At 35.3% G+C, this 24,140-nt stretch overlaps 4 protein-coding genes across 4 annotated transcripts; 1 reads left to right on the forward strand and 3 right to left on the reverse strand.

Annotated features, from left to right (window-relative positions):
• Positions 1 to 149: 149 nt before the first annotated feature.
• LOC122289706 (OVARIAN TUMOR DOMAIN-containing deubiquitinating enzyme 2-like) lies at positions 150 to 4,243 on the reverse strand. Its single transcript, XM_043096921.1, has 9 exons — positions 3,556 to 4,243; positions 2,907 to 2,988; positions 2,761 to 2,806; positions 2,223 to 2,331; positions 1,907 to 1,998; positions 1,749 to 1,811; positions 988 to 1,103; positions 485 to 560; positions 150 to 369 (listed from the first exon to the last, which is right to left on the reverse strand). The coding sequence occupies exons 2-9, from the start codon at positions 2,969 to 2,971 to the stop codon at positions 313 to 315; spliced, it is 624 nt and encodes a 207-aa protein (XP_042952855.1). The 5' UTR covers positions 2,972 to 2,988; positions 3,556 to 4,243; the 3' UTR covers positions 150 to 312.
• A 155-nt stretch (positions 4,244 to 4,398) lies between these two features.
• Positions 4,399 to 7,208, reverse strand: LOC122289707 (reactive Intermediate Deaminase A, chloroplastic). The gene is made up of 6 exons (XM_043096922.1): positions 6,930 to 7,208; positions 6,033 to 6,148; positions 5,870 to 5,914; positions 5,243 to 5,316; positions 5,100 to 5,149; positions 4,399 to 4,808 (listed from the first exon to the last, which is right to left on the reverse strand). The coding sequence occupies exons 1-6, from the start codon at positions 7,117 to 7,119 to the stop codon at positions 4,714 to 4,716; spliced, it is 570 nt and encodes a 189-aa protein (XP_042952856.1). The 5' UTR covers positions 7,120 to 7,208; the 3' UTR covers positions 4,399 to 4,713.
• Positions 7,209 to 9,635: 2,427 nt separating this feature from the next.
• LOC122289430 (NEP1-interacting protein-like 1) lies at positions 9,636 to 11,512 on the reverse strand. The gene is made up of 5 exons (XM_043096400.1): positions 11,214 to 11,512; positions 10,579 to 10,730; positions 10,333 to 10,416; positions 10,069 to 10,233; positions 9,636 to 9,858 (listed from the first exon to the last, which is right to left on the reverse strand). Exons 1-5 carry the CDS (start codon positions 11,377 to 11,379, stop codon positions 9,736 to 9,738), a joined length of 690 nt encoding a protein of 229 aa, XP_042952334.1. The 5' UTR covers positions 11,380 to 11,512; the 3' UTR covers positions 9,636 to 9,735.
• Positions 11,513 to 18,424: 6,912 nt separating this feature from the next.
• LOC122289710 (calcium-dependent protein kinase 2-like) lies at positions 18,425 to 24,072 on the forward strand. The gene is made up of 8 exons (XM_043096925.1): positions 18,425 to 19,665; positions 20,781 to 20,924; positions 21,021 to 21,173; positions 22,031 to 22,146; positions 22,356 to 22,523; positions 22,604 to 22,731; positions 23,225 to 23,324; positions 23,407 to 24,072. Exons 1-8 carry the CDS (start codon positions 18,924 to 18,926, stop codon positions 23,479 to 23,481), a joined length of 1,626 nt encoding a protein of 541 aa, XP_042952859.1. The 5' UTR covers positions 18,425 to 18,923; the 3' UTR covers positions 23,482 to 24,072.
• The last annotated feature ends 68 nt before the right edge of the window (positions 24,073 to 24,140 follow it).

The raw sequence follows: 24,140 nt of genomic DNA on the forward strand, positions 1-24,140 counted from the left end.
ATGGCGATTTTCAAACCAGATTATCTTGTTTCACGCGTAGCTGCAGTTTCACTTGTTTAGGTTATATGAGTCTCTCTCATTGCAAGTGAGCTGGAGAGCAAACTATTCTCTTTGTACCAAATGGTTTTAAAGTCTTGACACTCTCAAAGAACGCAAATACATGGTAGAGATTGAAAATTGAAATGATAGCATTCTCCCTCTGTGTTTTTGCACAACTCTTAGCAAACTGCAAAGGCATTGAAGGAAGATTAGATAAGTAATAAAACGGGGAGTACATAGTCTACGATGCGGCTTTGTTTCCCACGGTCACTGTTATCTATATTCTTGAAAGTTGACGTGTCCTGTTGCTTGTGCATGTTCTGCAGCCTCCTACATGTTAATGGAAAATCAAATATTGTCAGCAATTTTGTCATAGGGAATTTCGGAATTCAAATCCAAACCCAAATAAAAAGGAGAGCGTAAATTTGTATTGATGAGAAATGACCTTCTGGCCAACTACTCCCATTTGGCATACTCCACAACGCAAAGTGAAGTTTGCAGTATCAGTGTATCTCCTTTCCCTGGAAATAGCAGGATGGAAGGAATTACAGCATGATCACACACTATTCGCTAAACATTGACATATAGTTAACGCAATAATAATATTAAAAAATAATACTTTCTCTCGTAGCAGCAAAGAGTACAAATCAACATCTATAGGGCCCTACCAACATCCTAATGACCAGTGGGAAATTATTCTACAAACCTCCTCTATACAAAAGCCTAAAACAATAAAATCTAAAATTTAACTCATCTATACCACAACTTCTGATTTGTCTACACCTCACCCCCACCCCCCCCCACCCCCCCCCCCCCCCCCCCCCCCCCCCCCCCCCCCACAAATGTTCTTTATTATCTTATAATGCTACTTTCCAGTCTGGGGAAATTTGTGGACAAGCTAGTTCTTATACGAGTACCATGAAGCCAAGATGAAACCTCAAATATTACCTTTGTTGTTCCTTAGCAAAATTAAGAGCAAGCCCCTCAACTGGACCAATGTTACCGTCCAGTACGTTGAAAATAGTCTGATCAAAGTCCTCTGAGGCTCCCTCAAAGGGCGACATCTATTCATACAAAAACAATGAAGCATCTCATAAGGAAACAATACATAAGAAACCATAACTATTAATGAGGTCAGGCAGGAAAAAAGATTAAATAACAATGAACACATAGAAGGCAAATAAATTGAAATTGCAATTTTGGTAAAATTACTAACCCTGTATCGAATTTTCTTAGTGCATTTAAGTCTTTTTCTCAAGTTCTTTTCATTTTTTTCAAAATGTTTGGTTCACAAAGACATCTCACGAAAGTAGACTCATAAAGTGATGTGATTTGTTGTGGTGCATTAGATGGTAAAACTCTTGCTTCTGAAAATATTCAACATGTCACATCTAGCCACATCGGTTTGTAAATTTTACTTTTGTGACATTTCATTGCGAACCCAGCACTCCTCTTTTTAATTTTTATTTTCCAAATCAAATAAGCATACAAGGGGAAAAGGGAAAAGGTGGTCAAGGTGATCCAGTTGGATTATAGTTGGCCAAGTGACTCCCGAGCGGCGCTAAAGTGATGGCAGATATTTAGAACTTCTTCAAATGGGTAGTTGCTGGATGATTTTATTATTATTCCTCTAAGCATACAACCAGAAAAAATAAATAAAAATAAATACAAAATAGAGAATTATATATTAACAATTAGAACCACATTACAGCTAAGGCATCATAATGGAGCCCATCATATATCAGCATAACCCTTTCGGAGTATTTCTTTTCCTGTAAAATAGCACCCCAAAAAAGAGAAGCAAAATATTTAGTAATGGCAAGTTGATTAGATTCAGATCCAGAGAGAACGGATTCCTAATGCTAACCTGACCATACAAATCACATCGCGTGGTCTGGATATCATATGCTGCAATTTCACGCCCATAATAATCAGCTAATATTGAAAGCTCAATGGCACCTTCATAGAGAATATAAAGTAGAGTAAGAACAATAGAGCAAGATAGGACATAACAACATCGTAGTGCTCGACTGTGACTGAATATGCGGGAAACCCAACAAAAGCAGAGAAAAACTCCATTCCACACAAACCAATACACAACACTTCAGACCCCTTTTTTTCATTTCGATTACATCTTACAGACAATGATGCTTCCCCAGATCAAGAATGGAAAGTCAACAAACCTCCCCAGTTCTCCGAATCAAGAATCCAAGCACAATACTCTTCATTTGGCTTTCCAAGAAATGCTTCAGAATATTTTGCTGGATCACTTGCCACTGCTGCAGCTATAACCTTCAAAATTATTGATAAAAATGTAAGGATAAACGAGCATAAAAAGCAATAATTATGCCACTAATGCACGCAAAAAAGTGTAAGCAGGTCTGCACGAATGTAAAACCTTAGCAATTCTATATTCCTAGATTAATATCCAGAATGCCACGTGCCTGATTTTGATCGAATTTGGTCTTTTAATTTGGAATGGAGTGAAAGTATAAACTGCTTACATAGAAAACTTTTTGTCAGGATATATTGACACTTGTATATAATAGCGGTTTAATAAAGCAACACAAAGGAACATGAACAACATAAATAAGTATCAGATTTACACTAAGATAGGTTTATAAAGCCATATGGAATATGAAGTTTGATCAGTTGAATTCTGCAAGTTCAAAATTTAAAATTTAAATCTGAATAAGATTTTCAAATGCTATGGATTGTAACCTGTCTCAATTCAGGTGCTTTGTCTTTGTTATGATCCATGACATACCTGCAACTCAAGAAACAAGAAAAAAAGATCAGACATAACAAACGCACTCCCTTCCTTGCAAATGATAATAGCGAGTATGTGTGTTCCGATCTGAGCTTACCCAACGGCATTAAAGAGGCAACTATTGTCCGAGGGAATGACCCTTCTCACCACATTACCTTCCATGTTAAGATCAATATATCCTAAAAACAATCACAATCACATATAACGTTAGCCAGAAATGAATACAAAACGCACAATATAGAACCCAAAGCAAGCAATTGCAATACAAAATAGAGGAAACCCATTTGCGTAGAGGGAAGAAGAACCAAAAAGAAAAAATAGAACTGATGAAATTTTAATTGAAGAAAACTATTGTGCAGTGTAAAGCAATAGCATAGTTAGTCTTTAGAAGCAACAATAGATAATATCTCTCCAATGTTAAATTCCTAAACTAATAGCGGCAAGAGGGAGGCTTGTAGCTCAACCAGACTCAACTTCACAGACGAAGAAGTGGAATACCGACGAGATTCAACTACAAGTTCCCGGCCATCGTTCATAAGCACGCGAGAAACGTGAAAAAAGAAACACTTTACTGGAAACAAGAAGCAAACAAAAATTATGACAAAAAAGGTATGTAGATTACTCAGGTAAAAAAAAGTTCAAAGAAATAGAAATATGAACAACTCCGGGTGTACGTCCCACCACCCCAGATTTACATGCAAGAAAAGAACGAATTTTGGAAATGCTGTGATTGGGGGAAATCTTACTCTTGTTTATTTCGTGTCACACGCCAAGAAGAAGAAAGCAAGAAAGAAGAAGATAGAGAAAATCAGAGAAACAGAGAGAGAATGGCTAAATCAACCGTATCATTCATGTTATTTTCCCGCTGTACAACTCACCCACCTTTTATACAATCTTGGGCTTCTAATCAATCAGTTACAATCATGGGCTTTACTTATTTCACTCTACAATCACGGCTTCACCCATTCAACTAAGGCCCAGTTAACTAAAGCCCAGCTAACTAATCTCATATCATATGCACGTATGCTTCTGAAACACTCCTCACGTGCGTAAAAAATATGCGAGTCACATTTGGATCAGGAAAGGAATAGTTGGAGGAATAGACGGGATTGGGTCTGGATGTCTCAACTGAGTAAAGGCTGGCGCCGAATGTCTCACTGTTTTCTGATGCCATATCTTTCCTTCCACTTTAGTGGGGTCCTGACATCCTGTCATGGGTCATGGGGCCCGTTTACTCTCGGAAATACCTGGCTGTACCTTGAAGGTTAGGCAAAGCCTTCGAACTCTGTTATTTTTTTCAATGTTGATTGTAAGGTTCTCGTTATGTTATTTGAAAAGAAAATGATCTTTTGTCCCCTTCGAAAAACATTGTTCAGAGGCTGAAGGTGATCTGAGGGTGGTGAATGGGCGATGAAGATTGGGTAACCTGGACAGCCAAAGCACCAAAAGAAAATAGAGTAGAAAGTTGTTATCTAATGGCCAAAACACATGGCGGCCTACTCACTCTCATTTAATGGGCAACACCACTTTTCGATTTGGCCATTTGAGATGGCTACTCGCATGCTTTCATGGCACTAACGGTGCATGCATTGCACTAAAAACTCGGAAGATAACTTGGTTTTAAAACAATGAATATGCGTTACATTCCATTCCCTGCCAAAACAGGTGAACCGAATACTTTCTCGGTGTCTTCTTAACAAGGACACTGCACTGGATATCCTTGTGCTGCTAATTGATGCTCTCTCATCAGTTTTTACAAGTTCAATTATTATGATAGCATTCTTAAAGTAACTACAACCTCCACTGGGAGACAAAACAAAGTCCAACTCCAAATCTCGGTGATACCCCTTCCACCTTATTAACCAGAGCTGTCTAACGAAGCACATGCCATACATCAAAGGAGTTCATGTGGCAGCAATGCACTCAATTTCGATCTTGGCATCCAATGGTAATGCTGCCACTTGATATGTTGAACGAGCCGGGGCAGGGGAAGGAAAGTCTGTCAAGCAAACCATTTAATCAGGCATCAATGGTCATCAGGAAATTTAACAATGGCTACTCCAATTTGTTTGATGTGATCAACTGTGAGCAAATGTCTCAACTACTAAGCTATACGGTCTATCTATCAAAAAGATACCCACACTGGGAATTTTTAAGATCTACATGTAAAAAATTGCCTGGTTTAATACAATATACATGGTGCAAACACAGTTGACCACACATCTGTTTGCTTGCCAAGTCCAAGTTTTTCTATTAGCATAAAAACATCAATGTTAGTTCTAGAACTCACATTTAGCATAAATCTCATTCACTTTCTTGAAGTCTTTCAAGTCAGCTAACCTGCAGCAAAAAATTAAAAAGGAACTCATTTCTTTGGTGACACTCATTTTTTGAGATCATGGCAACAGTGCAGAGTAATAGAGGAATTCTTACATAATAGTTGTCTTAACTACTGAGGCATAGCTTGCACCACCAGCTTTCAGTATTTCCCCCATATTTCTGAGAACCTGCAAATTCTCATTCCTATGAATATGTTTGAAACAGTCTGCTTTGAAAATTGGAAACAAGAACCATTGACTGCAAATCTTTTACTGAGCCAAGTGTCATTAAGAGGACCTATCAACATATCTGAAAAAAATGTGCCACGGTCTTTGAGCTTGAATAAGGGAGACAAGATACCCATAGAGCAAATATAATTATGGGTAAGAGCCCAAGGATTAACAATTTCCACTGAACGTGGCAATACACATATATCTTACGGATGAAAAAACCTCAGAATTGAAGTAACATACAAAAGCAACAGGCAAAGTATCCATCAGCATGTCTCTTAGGTCTATGATAGGAATGATTAAGAATGTAGGACAGCAATTGTGACTGTCATATTTTCTATCTCACTTTGGCTTTTCCTGATCAGATGTAATTATCAGCTCAAGTCATGTGAGCTATATCAAAGACTGATTTCCTGAAGAGAAGCACATTGCTTGAAAGAACATACCAAGCAAAAATATAAAATACTAGATATATCTCTGTAATATATCTCGAGTATACAGTTTACTTAACCTGCTCTGTTTGATCTTCCACAGAATCCGAGATGAACTTCCCAGTCTGTATGTATGTTGAAATCACATATCATCAGCATAGATTCCCAAGGCGCACAAAACTTAAAGTCACATACGAAATGGTGAAATGTAGTAAGCAAGATTCTCTCGGTGATAGAACAAACCTCTGGAACAAGTCCGAGAACACCAGAAACAAATAGAAAGTTGTTGGCTTTGATGGCCTGAGAATACGGTCCCAATGCAGCCGGAGCCTTTTCTGTTTGAACGGCTTCCTTTACACCTGCAATCATGAAATCATACGCACAGATGTTCAGGGATTGCAGAATAAAATAAAATAAAAGTTAATAAAATAACATTCAGAACAAGTATTAACTTTTCTAATCTTAGTCATGTAGTAATTCATTTTTGGAAAAAATAAAAAATCAAGTTATCATTTGAGCTGGTGAATTACAGCAAAAATATCATCACTATCCCTTCTCTTTCAAATGAGGTAGCTTAAGACACTGGCCCCAACCCCACAACTCTATGTTATATCGAAAGCTGCCATAATGCAGAATTTTGTTGAGAAAAGCTGATTTAAATTCCCATGGGTAGTGGGTACCACACAGACTCCAGAGGTAGTTCTGGGGCGCTTCCCGTTTGAGGGTAATACATTTTCCATTGACCAAGTAAACTCGTATCTGCTTCGATAAACTTGTATGAAATAGGCCGTAAATTCCCCAAAAATGCGTCCATTTCGAACATATTTTCTATTCCCAATGTTTAACCTTCATATTGTAACCAATCGGCAATCAGTGAGAACAAATAACAACTACAATTCTAAACTCGATCAGAGTAAAATAAATTCCTAAAGTCCTCAACTTTGGAACGGAACTTTGGCACAGTTTAATACTCAAAAACCAAAAAAGTGACTACTCAAACCTAACCTATATCGGCAACTTAAACCGATTTAGAGTAAAACCAGGACAATATTCCACATTCCTAAAGTTTTTCTTTTTCTTTTCCTTCTCTTTCCTGAGAAGGCGTTCTAGTAAATGCGGAAAGAAAAGAAGGGAACTCACGAGAATCAGTGGAAATGCCTAAGCAAGCGAAGGGGGGCATAGATCGCTTGGAAGAGGAACATGAGGAGCGCCACAGGGTGGTGCCAGCGACTGAGGCAAATCCTACGCCGGCGGCAAACGGAGCCCGTCTCCGAAGTGCGCCCACGTCGATCATCGGCGCGTGCATCGACCTCGCCGCACACCACGCCATTCTCTCTATCTGTCTCGCACACAGCGTCTCCAACTGCTGTGCGTCTCGTAGTGTGAATTTTGATACTGTGGACTCGGGTTGATTTTTTTGTGATAAAGTCGTTCTTTTATACGAGTAATGGTACTCGCGAATTGTGTGGGCAAGGCAGAATCTATTTGATTAAAAAGGTGAAATTAATTATTAAAATTATTTTTTTATGTAAAAATTATTTATTTATTTTTTTAAAAATAATTATATAATTCTTGCATACTTCACAAATAAATGTATCACTTCTCAAAAAGTTATTTAAACCATAAAACATCAACTACTATAATTAGAATAAAAATTAAAATAAAAACTAATATTTTTCTAAACAAACTATTTTTTTATTGACACCGGATGTTTAAGAACAACATTCTGACTAATCTTGGAGGTACACAGACCCTCAACAAAAAATTTTTTGTAAGTATGTTTTGAATAATTCAATGAAAAAATCTTCTAGTGTGATGGCCTCTAAAAATTATTTGTATTTAAAAAAATTTGAACCTTAGATCTAGAAGGAGCATACTCACAAACTTACAGAGTTCGCCACTTGAGCCAACTCTAGGAATTTTTCTAAGCAAACTAAAAAAATAAGGGGTTAATCAATCCTCCCTTTTACTTGATGGAGAGTAGTTAGAGGAATGTTAGGCGTTGTGGTTAGCTATCCCTTATTTTTAAGATTTCTCTTACTAGAGGTGTGGTTCGAATAGGGTATTTGTAATTATTTTTCCTTACATTCAAATTAATTTGATTATACTAGTGTTCTTCGATATGTTTTTGAAGTCCCATAATTTTTAAAATTATTTAAGGGTATGAAATATCTATTATAGGATTTATAAGAGGTCTTGATTCAAGTTATTTTCCATTCCTATTTGCATTTTTATTGGTTAGTGAGCAGCTGATTGGGCGGCCTGACAAGCTTTTGTGCTCGGTCTTGACCAATTCTCATATCCTGTACAGAGCTGTACTTGTTGAACCCAAAATTTTAAGTTTTATGTGATTATAAAAGTACACATAGATTTTAATGATAACAAATAAATTCAAAGAATAAAAGAGTTTCAAGTTCAAATTGTCCACACAATAGAGTCAAGCACATCAAAGAACCAAGCATGAGCAAGAAGGAAACAAGTTCACATTAAAGTCATAGAGTAATGTTGTAAATCTCTTAAAATTTGAAATTAGGATTAATGCTCAAAATTAATATTTTATCATAAAGCATTAAAATACATTTTCCACATGTGCATGAATATTTTTGAAAATTAAATTTGAAAATTTTGAAAGATGATTGATTGTCATCTTTTACATGTGCATGCCTTGATTAAAGGGTTGAACTTTAAAAATATTAAAGATGATTGATTGTCATCTTTTACATGTGCATGCCTTGATCAAATAGTTGAACTTTGAAAATATTAAAGATGATTGATTGTCATCTTTCACATGTGCATGCTTTATTTAAATATTTTCAAAAGTGATTGATACTTTTTTAGACTTATACAAAAGGTAGATGATTTTATTTGGAAAATTTGAAAAGTAAAGTGTGCTCATTTTGTCATATACAAAAAGTAAAAGATTAGGTTTGAGTTTTTTGAAAAGGAAAGTGTGCTCCTTTTGTCATATGCAAAAAGTAAAAGATTAGGTTTGAATTTTTTGAAAAGGAAAGTGTACTCATTTTGTCATATGCCAAAAGTAAAAGATTAGGTTTGCTTTTTTTAAAAAAGTGAATGATGTTGTCTTTGACAATTGAAAAAGAAGAACCTTTTATTTGAATTTTTTGAAAAAGTGAATGATGTTGTCTTTGACATGTAAATCTTTTTAAATTTGAATATGAAGTCTCATATGCCTATAAATAGATCATTTGAGAGCTTCACATTTACAACATCAAGAGCATACAACATTCATTCAAAACTTTCATTTTCTCTTCTCTAAACATTGAGCCTTAATCCTTATTCATTTTGAGAGATATAGTTTGCGCTGTATTATTCTTATTTCACTCATTGAGGAGTGTTTTCTGATAACCTACCCACTATCAGCTTTTGTATCAGAAAAATGGTGTGTATAACCCTTGTGCGTGTAGAAAGTATTCTACATGGGGAATAGTTGAATCACCACGTGTAAGGTGATTGCAAGTGTAGAGGGTGTTCTACACGAATCCTTTGTAGCGGTATTGTTCAAAGGTGTAATAGGTTTCTATCTCCACCTGAAGGAGGTTGAATAGTGAATTTAGAAATCCTCAAGGGGTAGCTTGAGGCGAAGACGTAGGCAGTGGGGCCGAACCTCGTTAACATACTGAGTTTGTTTCTCTCTTACCCTTACTCTTTATATTTATTGTTATTTCATATTTTGTTTATATTTTATATTGTATATTTGATTTATAATTATTATTTTTTTAATACAATTCAATTCACTCCCCCTCTTGTGTTAGTCATCTGGACAACAGTACTTTATATATCCAATACGGAAAACACTAGAATTTTGCAGGCATTCCTCCCAAAAGCTCCGACAAATTATTGCATTTGTATTCACAATTGCTTGAAAATTCTCACTTTTCTGATTTGGTCGTGAGGTGAAGCTCTAATTTACAATGCATTTGTGTCATCACACACGTTCTCTACACATTGGACAAGTGCCTTGTCGGGTTAGCCACTTGTCTATGCAGCCCACATGAAAGAGGTGTCCGCAATTGGGAAGTTCTCTCACTGAGTTTTCATCCTTGAAATCCTGAAAATATCATCGACATCCTTTCCTTAATAATTCAGAGACACCGCATATATTGTTTTAGCTCCAAAATATGAAATATGGCCAAATGGATATTGCGAAAGATCCTAAATTTACCAAGACTAGGGAGAAAAAATGCCATATTCGCACAGATTGTCGACATTGTTTTTAAAGTCTCTTTCATACCCTTACTTATAAGATAATCATGCTCACCTGCAAGCAAATTGAGCAGCAGAAATCATGACATGATTTGATCATCTTGCTAGAATGAAATATATGAATTGGAAGCTTTTGAATGCAGCTGTTGGATAACCCCTTGACTCCACCGATGTCATAGATATCATAAGCTTCTTGATAACTTGTTTCAAGGTTTCCGACCTGCCCAATAGTTTTCCATTGCATAAACAAAACATTGAACACCAGTCCTGCATAAATGAGTAAGCTTGTTGGAAGGATAAATAGAGATCATTTACTTACTTGCCACTGATAGGCCTTTAGCACTGCTGGGCAAACCCATTCCACGAATACCTTCCCACTCATCAAACTACCTAAGAGGGCGGTCTGTCATAGTAGAATGGTCAGAACACCCACATCCATTAAAAGGACATATACTATGTAGTAGCCATAACAAGGATATGGACCACAATTGACAATACTATGTTGAGCATTTTTTCAAAATATGCTAATGCCATCCTGCAAATTGATTAGCACATTAAAAACTACCTTTGACAATGACTCACAATCAGCAGCTGATTCCAGTAAATGAATGCCTGCAAAGGCCCCTGTCACTGCTCCTATCCCTGCTCCATTTAGGAACCCAGTTTCTGTGGTCTGGCCCTTGATGGCCCCAACAAATACTCCGACTATAGCACCTCCTGCAAAACCACAAAGCATTTGTGTTGCAATCGGTAACTAAGACAATGAGATTGAATTTTCCATGTTGATTATTTTCTATGAATTAGTCTTAAAGTAGGTAATTTTCTGACTAAACAATTGGGCTGCAAGAAGATGATTTTGAAGGATTCTTTCTGCCATTTGCATGTTGGTAATGTTCCATGAATCTCCATGAATATTAGAAGTGATGGAAATCGAATAGCACTAACAGTGGCGTGCATGATGAAGCTTAATCGGTGAGCCATAGTTCAGTTGGTGTAAAGGTGGAGCCTTGTGAATGTTTCAAACTTTGTAGAACTGGATTTTGGAATGCCTTATGGCATGTACGGCTCTGAGTTCTGACCATTAGAGACTGAAGACAGAACCACTTATTTTCAATGGCTACATGGTTCCTTAGCCTAATCCATGAGACCAGGCTGACCAGCATCCTGGTATAATAAAGTAGCAAAAGAGAAAGGACGTACCCAATGCAAGAATGCAGGTGAATATAACAGAAGCTACTCGCTTCATCGCTCTAGTAAAAAACCCAGTTCCAAAAACATCAATTGCAGTCTCTTTAGACCACAAAGCCGCCTTTGTTATGCCAGAAAACAGCCCCTTCATTGCTGGAAAGATGCTCGAGAATGCCATGTGTTTGAATTAGTTGAAAACGGCCAAGAGATTGCCTTTGTGAATGTGTGAAGCTCCATTTGATAGCTACCATTTATAAATGTGAGGAAAAAGAATCGGCATTTAAGAGGGTAAGAGCCTGATCAGGCCCACCCACTTGCAGATACCTGACTTATAGTCTGCAGTATCTACAGGTGATTGGATTGGCTTTTAAGAGCGATACGCGACTGCAAAAAGGAGGGAACCTTGTAGAAAATGACACCTTTTTTTCCTTTTTTTTCTTTTTTTTTCACTTGTGCAGTGCTGGAGAATTGCTAATTTTATATTACGATTAAAAGATGTACAAGTTTGTAAGAACTTTCATTTTATGAAACAAAGATGATATTGCTATTAAAATTAAGTCCACGAATCAAAGAAATTGCAAGATTCACAGTAGAAGCTTAAACACCGGCAGGTCTAATTTAGGTGGAAAAGCCATGGAGCTAAGCGTTCAGCATCAGGGGCAGAGCCATATTCATTGGAACTCAATATAGCTACCCTTTTTTTTTTTTTTTTAAATAGCCACCTACATTCTTGCTTGTTAATAAAGAAAGGAGGAGGCCAGAGTCCTCGAGAAAACTCGAGAACAAAAAACCAGGTGCTGAAGCTGGAGTGGTGGTTGATGCTTCAGTTCTGTGGGCTGAGAATTTTGAAAGGTATGGGAATGCAAGTGGTGATTTAATTGCACTAATTAATGGGGCCAGATGCTCATATCTTGATGTTTTCTTTTGCCTAGTAGGGCGTGCACGTCTTCCCCATTCATGAATATTCACCAAAAATAAATTATACGAAGGAGTAAGGCTGTTGTGGTATTTTACCAGAAAATAGATTAGTATAGTATTTTGTCAAAATTATCATCAGTCTAGTGTATATATATATATATTTTGTTTATTAATCCCATTTCTGGGTGTTGGACAAAAACTTTACTCATTTTTGTCATATCATGTGTTTTAAGCAAACTGAGATAATGCTTTCCTTCCCCTCAAAGAAGATATAGTTGGATAAGCTTTTTATCAATCCAGCTCATGGAAACACCTAAAAAAAAATAGTAATCATACGTACACCTAAAAAAAAAAAATAGATTCTTTTAATAAAAATTAATTTTTTATATAAATATTTTATTTATTTACTTTTTTTTTCAAAATAATTAAACAATACTTAGACACTCACAATTACTATTATCATTTCTCTAAAAACAAAAAATAATGGATAGCCATGACAATGTTGTTTTCTATACAATCTCTCTGTGTTTCTCGTTGGGCCTTAGATTGAGGATTGAATCAGTTAAAAAAAAAGTTTTATTATGTATAAATAAAGTCGTATATTAATTTATATATCAATACTGATTTTTTTTTATTTAAAATTTAAATTAACACTGTTTTTAATAAAATTTATTTTTTAATCAATTATAATAAATTGATACACATATTAGTACACAAGTATATTTATAAGTAGACTTTTTTTAAGAAAAAAACATCCCCCAAAAAACAGCTTCCCCCCACTAGCGCCCCACCACCCCCTCATCGTTGTCACCGCAACGCATGAGCCTTGCGTAGCTAAAAGGTCAAGCCACATTCCTCTGAAATCATACCTGCCCCAAGCTAACTCTAAACCTTCTCTCTCATCTCTCCCTCCATCACCCAGTGGCCCAAGAAACTTTTGTTGTATTTGCCACCATAGCCGAAGAAACAATTCCCTCTAAATTGACTCTTTGGCCCAGTGCTCTTTTTAAATCTGCTGACCACATGTTCATGAAAAGATTCATAACTTTCTCAGATTTGTTATCTTATTTTCACTCTTCTTATTCGTGGTTTTGGGATTACGGGTTGTAATAATCTGATGATCAACAATGCCACTATCGACTCCGAAATCCTATCAACACCAAACCCCACCAATCCTCCTCTACTCACAGTCCTTTCTTTTTCTTGTATAAGTAAAGTATTACCCAAATCATACAACAAAGAACTAATATTTATTTCAAAAATAAAATCCCAAAAGGGAAAAAAATCTTAATAATAATAGAAATGTGAAAGTCAAATACAAAACAAATATTTCTCTGTTTTTGGGTTTCAGATCATGCTTTATGTATTTTGGGTCTGGAAATTTCCAGGTTTTAATCTGAAGACGACTTGGGTTTAAGTGGCTATGTCTGTAGGAGTTTGCAAGAAGTATGTTGGATTCGAAGAGATTTTGGTAGTTTCAAGGTGATGCAAAAGGGGAGAAGAGTTGGGAGAAGTGACTGGGGTGAGGGAACGGGCTTGATTTCGAGGTGATGGAGAAGGGGAGAAGGGTAGGTAATCAACGATAAGTGACGTGGGTAAAGGAACCGGGTTCAGTGTGTGGTGTGTGATTGAGGACCGGGGGTTGAGTGGAGTTTTCGATAATTCTTTTAAGTCCATTTAAAAATAAATAAAATTATGGTTTATTATTAAAAAATATTTTTTTTTTTTTTATGTAAATTTTAGATTTATCTTTTTTTTTTTAATCAGTGCGTGAAATAGAGGCAAATCATTTCTCTATCGTCTATAATGTTCACCACAGCAAATTACCATGAAAATTGAAATAGAAGCAAATCTCTCTCTCTCAAATAAAACAAGACGACATTCCCACGGAAATAAAGAGATTGCTTGGTAGCCAGATGTTATATATTTCTTGCAAGCTAAGCCGTCGATGTTTTGCCACATTTCTTTAGAATATTTTGCATCACATTGCCACAAAAAGAACGAGAAACAAGGACAGAAATGTTGTCCACAGATGTTAGCATCCCATACTCAAAAACCAACTGCGGTTTGGAAAATAAGATCAAATGAGATAACTTTACATTTAAAATTAAATAAAATATTATTTTTAATATTATTATTATTTTAAGATTAAAAAAATATTTATTATATTTTTCATAAAAATTAAAAAAAATATATATCAATAAAATTAAATACATTCGCTATTCAAACGGAAATTTTACATCCCATCAAGCGTGTCTTTCGCATAATCAAAACCGCGTAGGTAACCATCAGTTTACAACTACCACCGCAGAAAATTAATTTAGTCAACGTGAATTTATCAACGGCCGTATGAAATGATTTCAAATCTCTTGAATTTAGTGTCATAATTATTCTTGAATAAGTGTTACTAAATTAATGCTATTTATTATTATTTTCTTATTATTTGATGATATAGTGTAACATCCCGCTAGAAATTCAATTGTGAAATTTCTATTAACTTTAGAAACCTCGTGAAAACCTCATAAGTTTTCACGAATCCATTAATCGTATAGGTTTTTGTCTAACTACATAGTTAGTGTTATTATTTACTATGGTATCAGAAGTGTGTTTTTGATTATTGAAGATAGTTAGAAGTGTCAAAATATATTATGATTTGTGCCATTAGACTCGGAGGGTTATTTAAAGTCTTATGGCGCAATAACATTTTTTCATATTTTCGGACAAAACGTCTGTTCAAAACTGTAGATATTATTGGATAAAAATAAATATCTTGAGGTAATTTTCGTGAATATTATTGGGTAAAAATATTTTGAGTTAATTTTTATAGATATTATTAGATAAAAATATCTTAAGTTGATTTTTTGTAGATATTATTGGATAGAATATTATGAGATAATCTTTTATAGATATTTTGGGTAGGAGAAAACCACACTCAACTCTCAACTTCAGCCTTATCACCTCCCTTATCTCGTCCATAAGTATGTCCAGCCAGCACCCATGAACTTATCTTCAATTACACCTTCCAATAAAAGATTATCAAACACTCTCTTGGATAGCTTTTAGGAATTTTTTTGCACGCCCATTTCGAAGCTGTTGTAAGTGTTTTATCATAAAGTCTCCTTCATATAAGTTGTTCCTTTTTTAGTCTAGTTTATATGGATATCTTATTTGCCCCATTTGAAGATCATTTGGTCAGTCAAATATTGTGTAAACTATAAAAATGTCATTCTGGGAGATAAACTGGAGAATATGTTATAGTTTGGAGTTTTTGACCAAGCTAATGGATAGATATTGGTCCGAAATTTTTATGGAGTATTGTTAACATGTATATGTGACTATTGGTTGAGGATTTTTTGCATGATTAAAGGTTTTGATGAAATATTTTCTTAGATTTAGAAACTTAGAAACTGGAAGAAGAAAAACAGTTTCTGTTTTGAGAAAGTTTAACTCTTTGGTGGTCTAAACCTATTCTAATGACTTTAATAATTGTATTAGAGGATCCTAAGTATCTTATATACATGTTATATTATTATTTTGAAGATATTTGATATTAGTTTCAAAGATATGAAATTTTATGCAAAGAGATATTCAAACAAGCCAAAGTGTGGATATTCTTGGCTAAATTTATGTTTTGGTTAATTTCTAACTATGTGATCTTGAATTATAAGCTTATATATGTTTTAGGATATCTTTTTAAACCATGTGATGGTTTGGTTTGAAAATCATATATTTATAAGTCATAGATCAAGAGATTTATCAAAACTAGTTGAGGAAAAAGTTTCTGTTTTTGGACTAAGTGTAAAACCAAAAACTCCAAATGTTATTTTGTGATTTTGGTGACTTTGGTTTGATGATTTAAAGTATGGTTGATGTTAGGATGATATTATGAATATGTTAGAAATAAGATTTGATTTTTGAAACTCTTGGATATGTTTTGATTTAAAGTCAAAACTTGTGATTCAAGTGCTTGGATCTTTTTACAAAAAAGCTTGTTATTGATTATTAGCTTTTTCTAAATGGATGTTTTAAGTATGGTTTTGAACTTAGGATTGGAAGATGTTTGTTGCAAAATTTTGGTTTAAGCATGAGTTTTGAAATTGAAAAGAATTGCAACAAAAAAAAAAAATCAAGGGAAATGGCTTATGGATGTTTCGGCCATAGTGTGTTTTTCATAGTTGTGTTTTGTTTTAAATTTTTCTGAGTTGATATTTAAGTTTAGGACAAAATTTACACGAGGAATGTAAATTTTGGAAACTTTTAGAGTTAATATGCAAAATCCTTAAGTTATGGGTAAAACGGTCATTTTCCCACATGTAGAGAGTAAAATGAAAATTTTACTTTTTAAGTTAGTATTTTCCATATTTCAAATTATTAGTAATTTAGTTCTAACTTTTAGAATCACTAATTACAGTTCCTCGTGATCGCACTTGAAGTTTTATAAGAAACGCGGAAATCGAGGTAAATTAGCTTTTAACTTACTAGTAGTCTACTGTGTATGTGTGCTAAGTAAAGGAACCACAGTGTATGTATGTATGTTATCATATATGTCATGCCATGCCAAGTTATCACGTAATTGTCTATTATACAGAATTTATTCTGTCATCAATTTTTATCTGTTACATAATATATTCTGTCATGTATTACTGTACATTACAAGTATGTCATGTTAAATATGTTGTCTATTATATGTTATGCCATGTTACGAAATGTTTCTATCTCAAGTTGGTCATGTATTTCAAGTTATGTTTAAATCACGTTATGTTACGTCAGCGTTCCAGTCCTTTCGTTTTCCAGTCACGTTTCATATTGAGTACATTCAGTTTGTGTAGAATACATGGGGCCACAACAACTGTGAAGTATGTATTTTTCATGTTAATTCAAGTTTCAGAGTAAGTTCATACTAAGTCAAGTTTCAAATCAAGTTCATGTCAAGTCAAGTTCAGTTCATGTTTCAATTTAAGTTATGTCAATTATGCTATGTTGTACGCTAAGTTATGCTTTAATTATTTATGAATTTGATTATGTATTTATGCTTTTACTGTCATCCGTGCATCATTAGCATGTGTGGAAGTTTTTTTGTTAACTTGTTGAGATTTGTAATCAAATCTCACTGTGGTAGTCCCAACTACCATTCCCCCCGAATGGTAGATCTTGTTACAGGACCTGAAGGAGGATCAGGAGCTGACCAACTAGACAGAGTCGATTGAACGACGGTGCGTCGTTAATGTTAATATAGTAGTTAAATTACTACTTATACGATAGAGTTGCATCTCCAGTACTTTTGGATCATAACTATTTTGGACTAGTGTTGTGATTTTAGTTGTTCAATAGGTTTTTATGTATGAAGTATATTTTAAACATTTGGGATATTTTCAATTTGGTGCATAGTATTACTAAAGAAAAAAAAAATTATCCGCTGCAAATATTGTATATTGTTATATGTATGTTAGGAACATTGCATCTTATATGTCATGAACGGGGATATGTAACCTTGTATTGCATGTCTCGACGCTTCAAATTTTCGTTCGATCCCAAACGAAATTTGGGGGCGTCACATATAGTATTAGATAATTAAAAATTATTATCATATTTTATTTGTAAATTTATTATTTAATATGAAAATAGAATTAATTAAAAATAGATTATAAAATAAATGAATTTAATTTATATCAAAAAATAATACGGTTGATCACGTTAATAAAATATATAAAAAAATACATAAAAATAATTTAAAAAAAAAATTCTTGGTTGACAAAATGTCTTAGAAAAACTATTCCCTGTTTCTGATAAGCAACATGTCTTTCGCATAATCAAAACCGCGTAGGAACCCTCAATTTACAGCCACCACTGCAGAAACCTAATTTAGTCAACGTGAATGTATCAAAGGTCGTGTGCAATAATTTCTTGAATTTAGAATCATATTTATTCTTGAATAAGTATTTCTAAGCAATTGTTTGGATTGATATGAGATGAAATTATTTTATATAAAAATTAAAAATAAAATAAAATATTATTATAATATTATTTTTTAATAATATTATTATTTTAAAAATTAAAAAAAATTCAATTATTTATTATATTTAATATAAAAATTTGAGAAATTTATAATATGACATCAAGTAATTAATAAATAAGTAAAAATGTAATAAATATTTTTTTCAATTATTTAATAATGCGTTCAAGGTAATAAAAATTCAAAAAGACAATAAATACTAAATCGGTGTAATTACCCGTTTGTCCCGCTGAGGAAGAAAGCAAGAAAAGAAAAGAAAAGACTGTTTTTGATGATGGCTTTATCTAAAGAATATTCTCCCTCTTTCCATCTGTTCAACAGTTCAACTATCTTAGTAGTTTCAAACTTTCAACCTCCACGAGTTAGAACGTGATTGCAAAGTTGACCAAGCTCCGGCTTGTCCTTCCTTGGTTATAATATTGATCCCCCACTTCAAAGCGGAATCTCTGATCCAGTTTTATTATCCTCCCAAGTCACAGCCCAGAATTTGGTTCTTTTTCAGTCTGTTCGTCTCCTCTTTTCGATCCCCGTCAGGGTTTTCACCTCACTCACTTTTTCCTTGAAAATATCAATCTATCGATCAGCTCTGAAATTGCTGATCTAAAAATTCTCATCCACTTTTGTTCTGAATATTCGTATATTCTGCAGTCTTTCTGATTCTTCATCTGGGTCTTATTCCTTTTCCATCCTTTCCCCGAAAGTTTAACCGAGTTTCTGCTTTGAAACTTAAAGTTGATCCCTTTTCCTTAGAATTCAGTTTCATTGACTTACAAATTTGGCTATTATAATAAATGGGTATTTGCTTCAGCAAGGGCAAAGCTTCAGAACCAAGATATAATGGTTATACGTCAGGAGGTGGTTCTGGTGTGCAGCACCACCAGAAAACCAATGAGCCCGTAGTTCACCAACCCAAAACCCCACCCCAACAATCGCACCAATTGCCTGAAAAGCGGGCCCAGCAGGCAGCGCCGCATGTGTTGAAGCCGTCTGTGCCGGCTCCAAGCCCAAAACCCGTCCCCAGGCCAGATGCAATTCTAGACAAAACATATGACGATGTTAAGCAGCACTACACCTTTGGCAAAGAATTGGGAAGAGGTCAATTTGGGGTTACTTATCTTTGTTTTGAGAATTCAACGGGCAGGAAATATGCTTGCAAGTCTATATCCAAGAGGAAGCTTGTTCGTAAGAATGACAGGGAGGACATAAAAAGAGAGATTCAGATTATGCAGGATTTGAGCGGGCAACCCAATATTGTTGAGTTTAAGGGTGCTTATGAGGATAAGCAATCAGTGCATGTTGTTATGGAGCTATGTGCCGGTGGTGAGCTTTTTGACAGAATCATTGCGAAGGGGCATTATAGTGAGAGGGCTGCTGCTTCAATATGCAGGGCAATTGTGAATGTTGTGCATATCTGTCACTTTATGGGTGTGATGCATAGGGACCTTAAACCTGAGAATTTCTTGTTATCTAGCAAGGATGAGAATGCACTTTTGAAGGCCACTGATTTTGGGTTGTCCGTTTTCATCGAAGAAGGTAAATCTCTAATTAAAGAACTCTTCGATCATGTGTTTAGGGGGTAATGATTTGAATGAATATTTTTTTCGTGGGGTTGTTAAAATGGGATTTCCTCAGTAAGGCATTGAATTTTTTCTTGCCTAGAAAATAATGAAATATTTTTTTTTTTTGTAAGTATGATAATTTTATTAATGAGCAGAAAAACTTGAGTAGAAAGAGAAAAAGATCGCAATTGGAAAACTTCATGATTACAGCCATCCACTGATAAGGGGATCAGAAGAAAAAAAACCGTTTATCTCTTCCATATTCTTCTCGCAATTCTGAAACTATGAGCGTTCCTGTCCCTCCAAATGCCATGCAAAAGACAAATAGGGTCCATCTTCCAACCAAACCGACCGTGTCGGAAAAGAAACAGTTCCATCACCCGCCTCAGCATTGCCCAACTCAACTTGAACAGGCTGAAAACAGCTTGCCATAGAGTTTTAGCTACTGTACAGTGTACAGTGTAGTAACAACTGATCCAACGGCTTTTCCTTAAGTTGCACGTTGAGGATTTTCCCCAACTCCGCCTCCCAAGCAAAGGCTCCCGTTCTCATTGGTGCTTAACTCCTCCAAATGATCTTCCATGGGAAATGAGATTGCTATGTGGAGACAACGTTCGGTATAACAGTTCGTCCCCCTTTGGATAAGGCCAATAACATCCTGTCTTCTTGTCTCATCGAGGCACCAAATACGAGGGGGAAAATAATGAATCAAGGGGTCCATCTCCCAATCACGCGCTTGTCTAATAAATTCAAGTAGCCAATGATTGGACCCGTTCTTAATGATGTCTTGATTTCTATTTGTGAATTGTGATCGCATTGCTTCTCTGGTGACTGGTGCCCTTAAGTTAAGAGGCCTTCCAAGGTTTGTAAACTAGGTTTCATGAGACTGCCTATCTCAAAAATGGTATCGTGGAAGTAAAAAAGATAAGCGTTTTCCTTAATAGATAAATTGTACCTCCTATTGCTGTTTTTAATATTTTTTTCTTGGTAATTGAAAATATATATTTGATTGAAAAACCAAGCATAATTTCTATGTTTCTGCTTGAAATTTAGACATTAAGATGCTTTTTATGGCTCAACACTTTCCAGGGAAGGTGTACCGGGATATAGTTGGGAGTGCTTATTATGTTGCACCTGAAGTATTGCGACGAAGATATGGGAAGGAAATAGATATTTGGAGTGCAGGAGTTATCTTGTATATATTACTCAGCGGCGTACCTCCATTTTGGGCTGGTAAAAAAATAGATGTACTTCTTTGATCAATGCTATTATTGTCCATGTATGCTTTTCCAGCTGGATTTTGTGACTGGTAACTAAGCTATATTGCAGAGACGGAGAAGGGGATTTTTGATGCTATTTTGCAAGGGGAAATTGACTTTGAAAGCAAGCCATGGCCATCTATTTCAAGCGCTGCCAAGGACCTGGTCCGCAAGATGCTAACACAGGACCCAAAGAAAAGGATTACTTCTACTCAGGTTCTAGGTATGCAGCTCTTTCCGGTTAAATCATTCTGCCTTAGAATCCAAGCCCTCTCGTGCATAATTTTCCTGAAGGTAACTTGACTCATTTATGTAATATTTTTATTATACTTTGGTAAGTCTCTTCATATGTAACATGGTAGCAAGATATAGGCTGTAGAAATTCTATCTTCAAGGTTGGCTAATTTAGGAGTACCAAAGTCAGCAAGCTAGCCCTTATCTGAATAAGTCATCCGTAAGTGCTATATGGAGTTAGAGAATTTAGATAAGCATCAGTGAACCTTTTCAAGAGGGGCTAAGGGCCGGTCTGATATTCATGAAAGTTCATTTTTTTTCACAGATAATATGAAAATGACAAAAAAATGTGTTTGGAGCAATTTGAAAAGTTTTGTTTGTTTGTTTGTTATTTTCTTTTTCTTTTTCTTTTTCTTTTTCTTTTTCACAAAAACTGAGTTTTTCAGTGACGGAAAGTACCCAAATGATGGGTCTAAAAAATTTCAAGTTCATTTTCCTATTTTCAATTATAGACCAAAGGAAGACCTGCATATACCCATGGTTGAAACCTGATATGATGTATGGTGACAACACGTGTGCACAAATCAAATATGGCACTAACCGGTGTCCCTTTAAGCCATTAAACAAATTTTACTTTTCAAACTTGGTTTTTTTTGAGCGCTCAAATTCAGAACATCTATGTTGCAGCAGCAACAAAACCTTGTAACAATTACAGTAAGACCATGGACATTGTTCATATGATACAATTTCTTGTCTTGCTGTCTTACATTTAATGATAAATGTAGAAAATAAAAGTAGTATTCTTTTCTCTTATAACTTATGCCTAAATTTGTTTGGCTTATCTAGAGCACCCGTGGATTAAAGAAGATGGAGAAGCATCAGACAAGCCAATCGACAGTGCTGTCCTTTCCAGGATGAAGCAATTCACAGCAATGAACAAACTAAAGAAACTTGCCCTGAAGGTACGTAAATCGTGAAATCTCCATGCACAGACTTAAGCTTCCATGTGATGTGCGATCATGTATATAGTTAAAATTGGAACTGTATGGGAAATGGATATTCATTTTGGGATGCTCCAGTATTCTGTAGCCCAGTTGTAAGTCCCATGCAGATATGGATCTGACTCTGCTTCCCTGTCTTATAAACTAAGTAAACATGCCAATAATTATAGGTCATTGCTGAGAATCTTTCTGAAGAAGAAATCCAAGGGCTGAAGGCAATGTTCACAAACATTGATACTGATAAAAGTGGCACAATCACATATGAAGAACTGAAGGCAGGATTGGCTCGTCTTGGCTCAAAGCTTTCAGAGGCCGAAGTACAGCAGCTCATGGATGCTGTAGGATGTTAAACCCCAAAAACTTTGCTTTTATTCTTTTTTGCTTCATACTGTACTGATATTTTTGGTTTTGCAATTAGGCTGATGTGGATGGGAATGGGTCAATTGACTACATTGAATTTATCACTGCTACAATGCATAGACACAAGCTAGAAAGAGATGAACATCTTTTCAAGGCTTTTCGATATTTTGATAAGGATAATAGTGGGTAAGTCTTTTCTTTCAATCTCTAAAATCAATACACTGATACTTTGACAGCTTATTCTTCATAACTAGAGAATTGTATCGTATTGTATCATGCTTGCTTTTAAACAGTCTTACCACAGAGCAGCTGCAGCTTTTCTTCTTTTTACTCCTGGATGATGAAAAAAAATTATTTAATACAGTGTCTGAGTACGTTTCCTGGGTTACTACCTGCAGGAGGTCCTTAATATTTTATCAGCTTTTAGTTCAAGATGTGGATATTTTCAACCACAAATTGACATGCATATGACTTTGATATAAATGTTAAGATTTTGCATCGAATCAGATTTGGTTTGGGCATATTGACTGAACACCATCAAACTTGATAGTCTGACCATCTTTGCATTCAACTTTTTTTGGGGAAACACTCTTAGAAGTTTAATTAGCCAGATTATAAATGGGTTTTTCAGTAGCAAACAATTCTCTATATTGAGGTTGCTTGGGGAATTCTTTCTCAGGTTTATTACCAGAGATGAACTAGAGATTGCCATGAAAGAATATGGAATGGGTGATGATACCACGATCAAGGAAATAATATCAGAAGTTGATACAGATAATGTAAGTTTGTTTTGGAATTTTTTTCATGCAAATCACTCTCCTGCAATATGAACCATTAGCATTCAATTTATCGGACTTACAGGATGGTAGGATCAACTACGATGAGTTCTGTACCATGATGAGAAGTGGAACCCAACAGCAAGGGAAGCTCTTTTAGATCAACAGGTGTTATTCCTGCTGAACCCAAGAGCTCCTCCTGAAGGTAACATCTGTAGATTGAGGACTTGGAGCCATCTCAGATGGTGGCATCTGCTTTCATAATAATTCCTATCAAGTACAAATATTAAATATCCAATACCAAATCATCCCAATTCAATTTGTTTTGAGTGGTGCAAGGGTTGTGCATAAATAATCACAACCATCTTCCTGACATTTTCCGATGTTCTGTCAATTGTGTGGGGATGTTGATATTTGGAGGATAGACTCGGAAGAGGATGATGTTTTTTTTACCCTTTATTAGGACAGGAGGGTATGCGCATAACTACCTTATGGACAGGTTTCGATTGAAGCGGATGATAGATGTTCCGGCAATGAAGCATGGATTGTCAGCATTTCTTGGCATTCGGTTCAAAACTGAATCTGAACATGTCACTGTTTGCTGAGAGATGACAAATCCTTTTAACTCTTTGAAAAGTTTTACAGAATATAACTGGCTCTAAAAGACATCCTAAGCTGTTTGGTACAGTTCTTTCTTGGAGCATTCCATTATGAATTATTAGATGTAAAAGCTGGATATTGATTGAGCTCACCTTTTCTATCATCACCATACACTTCATCGTCAATCAATCCATATTGTCCACGCGTTTGAGTTGGGTG

This window comes from Carya illinoinensis, chromosome 12 (genome assembly GCF_018687715.1).
Source record: "Carya illinoinensis cultivar Pawnee chromosome 12, C.illinoinensisPawnee_v1, whole genome shotgun sequence".
Taxonomy (NCBI): Eukaryota; Viridiplantae; Streptophyta; class Magnoliopsida; order Fagales; family Juglandaceae; genus Carya; species Carya illinoinensis.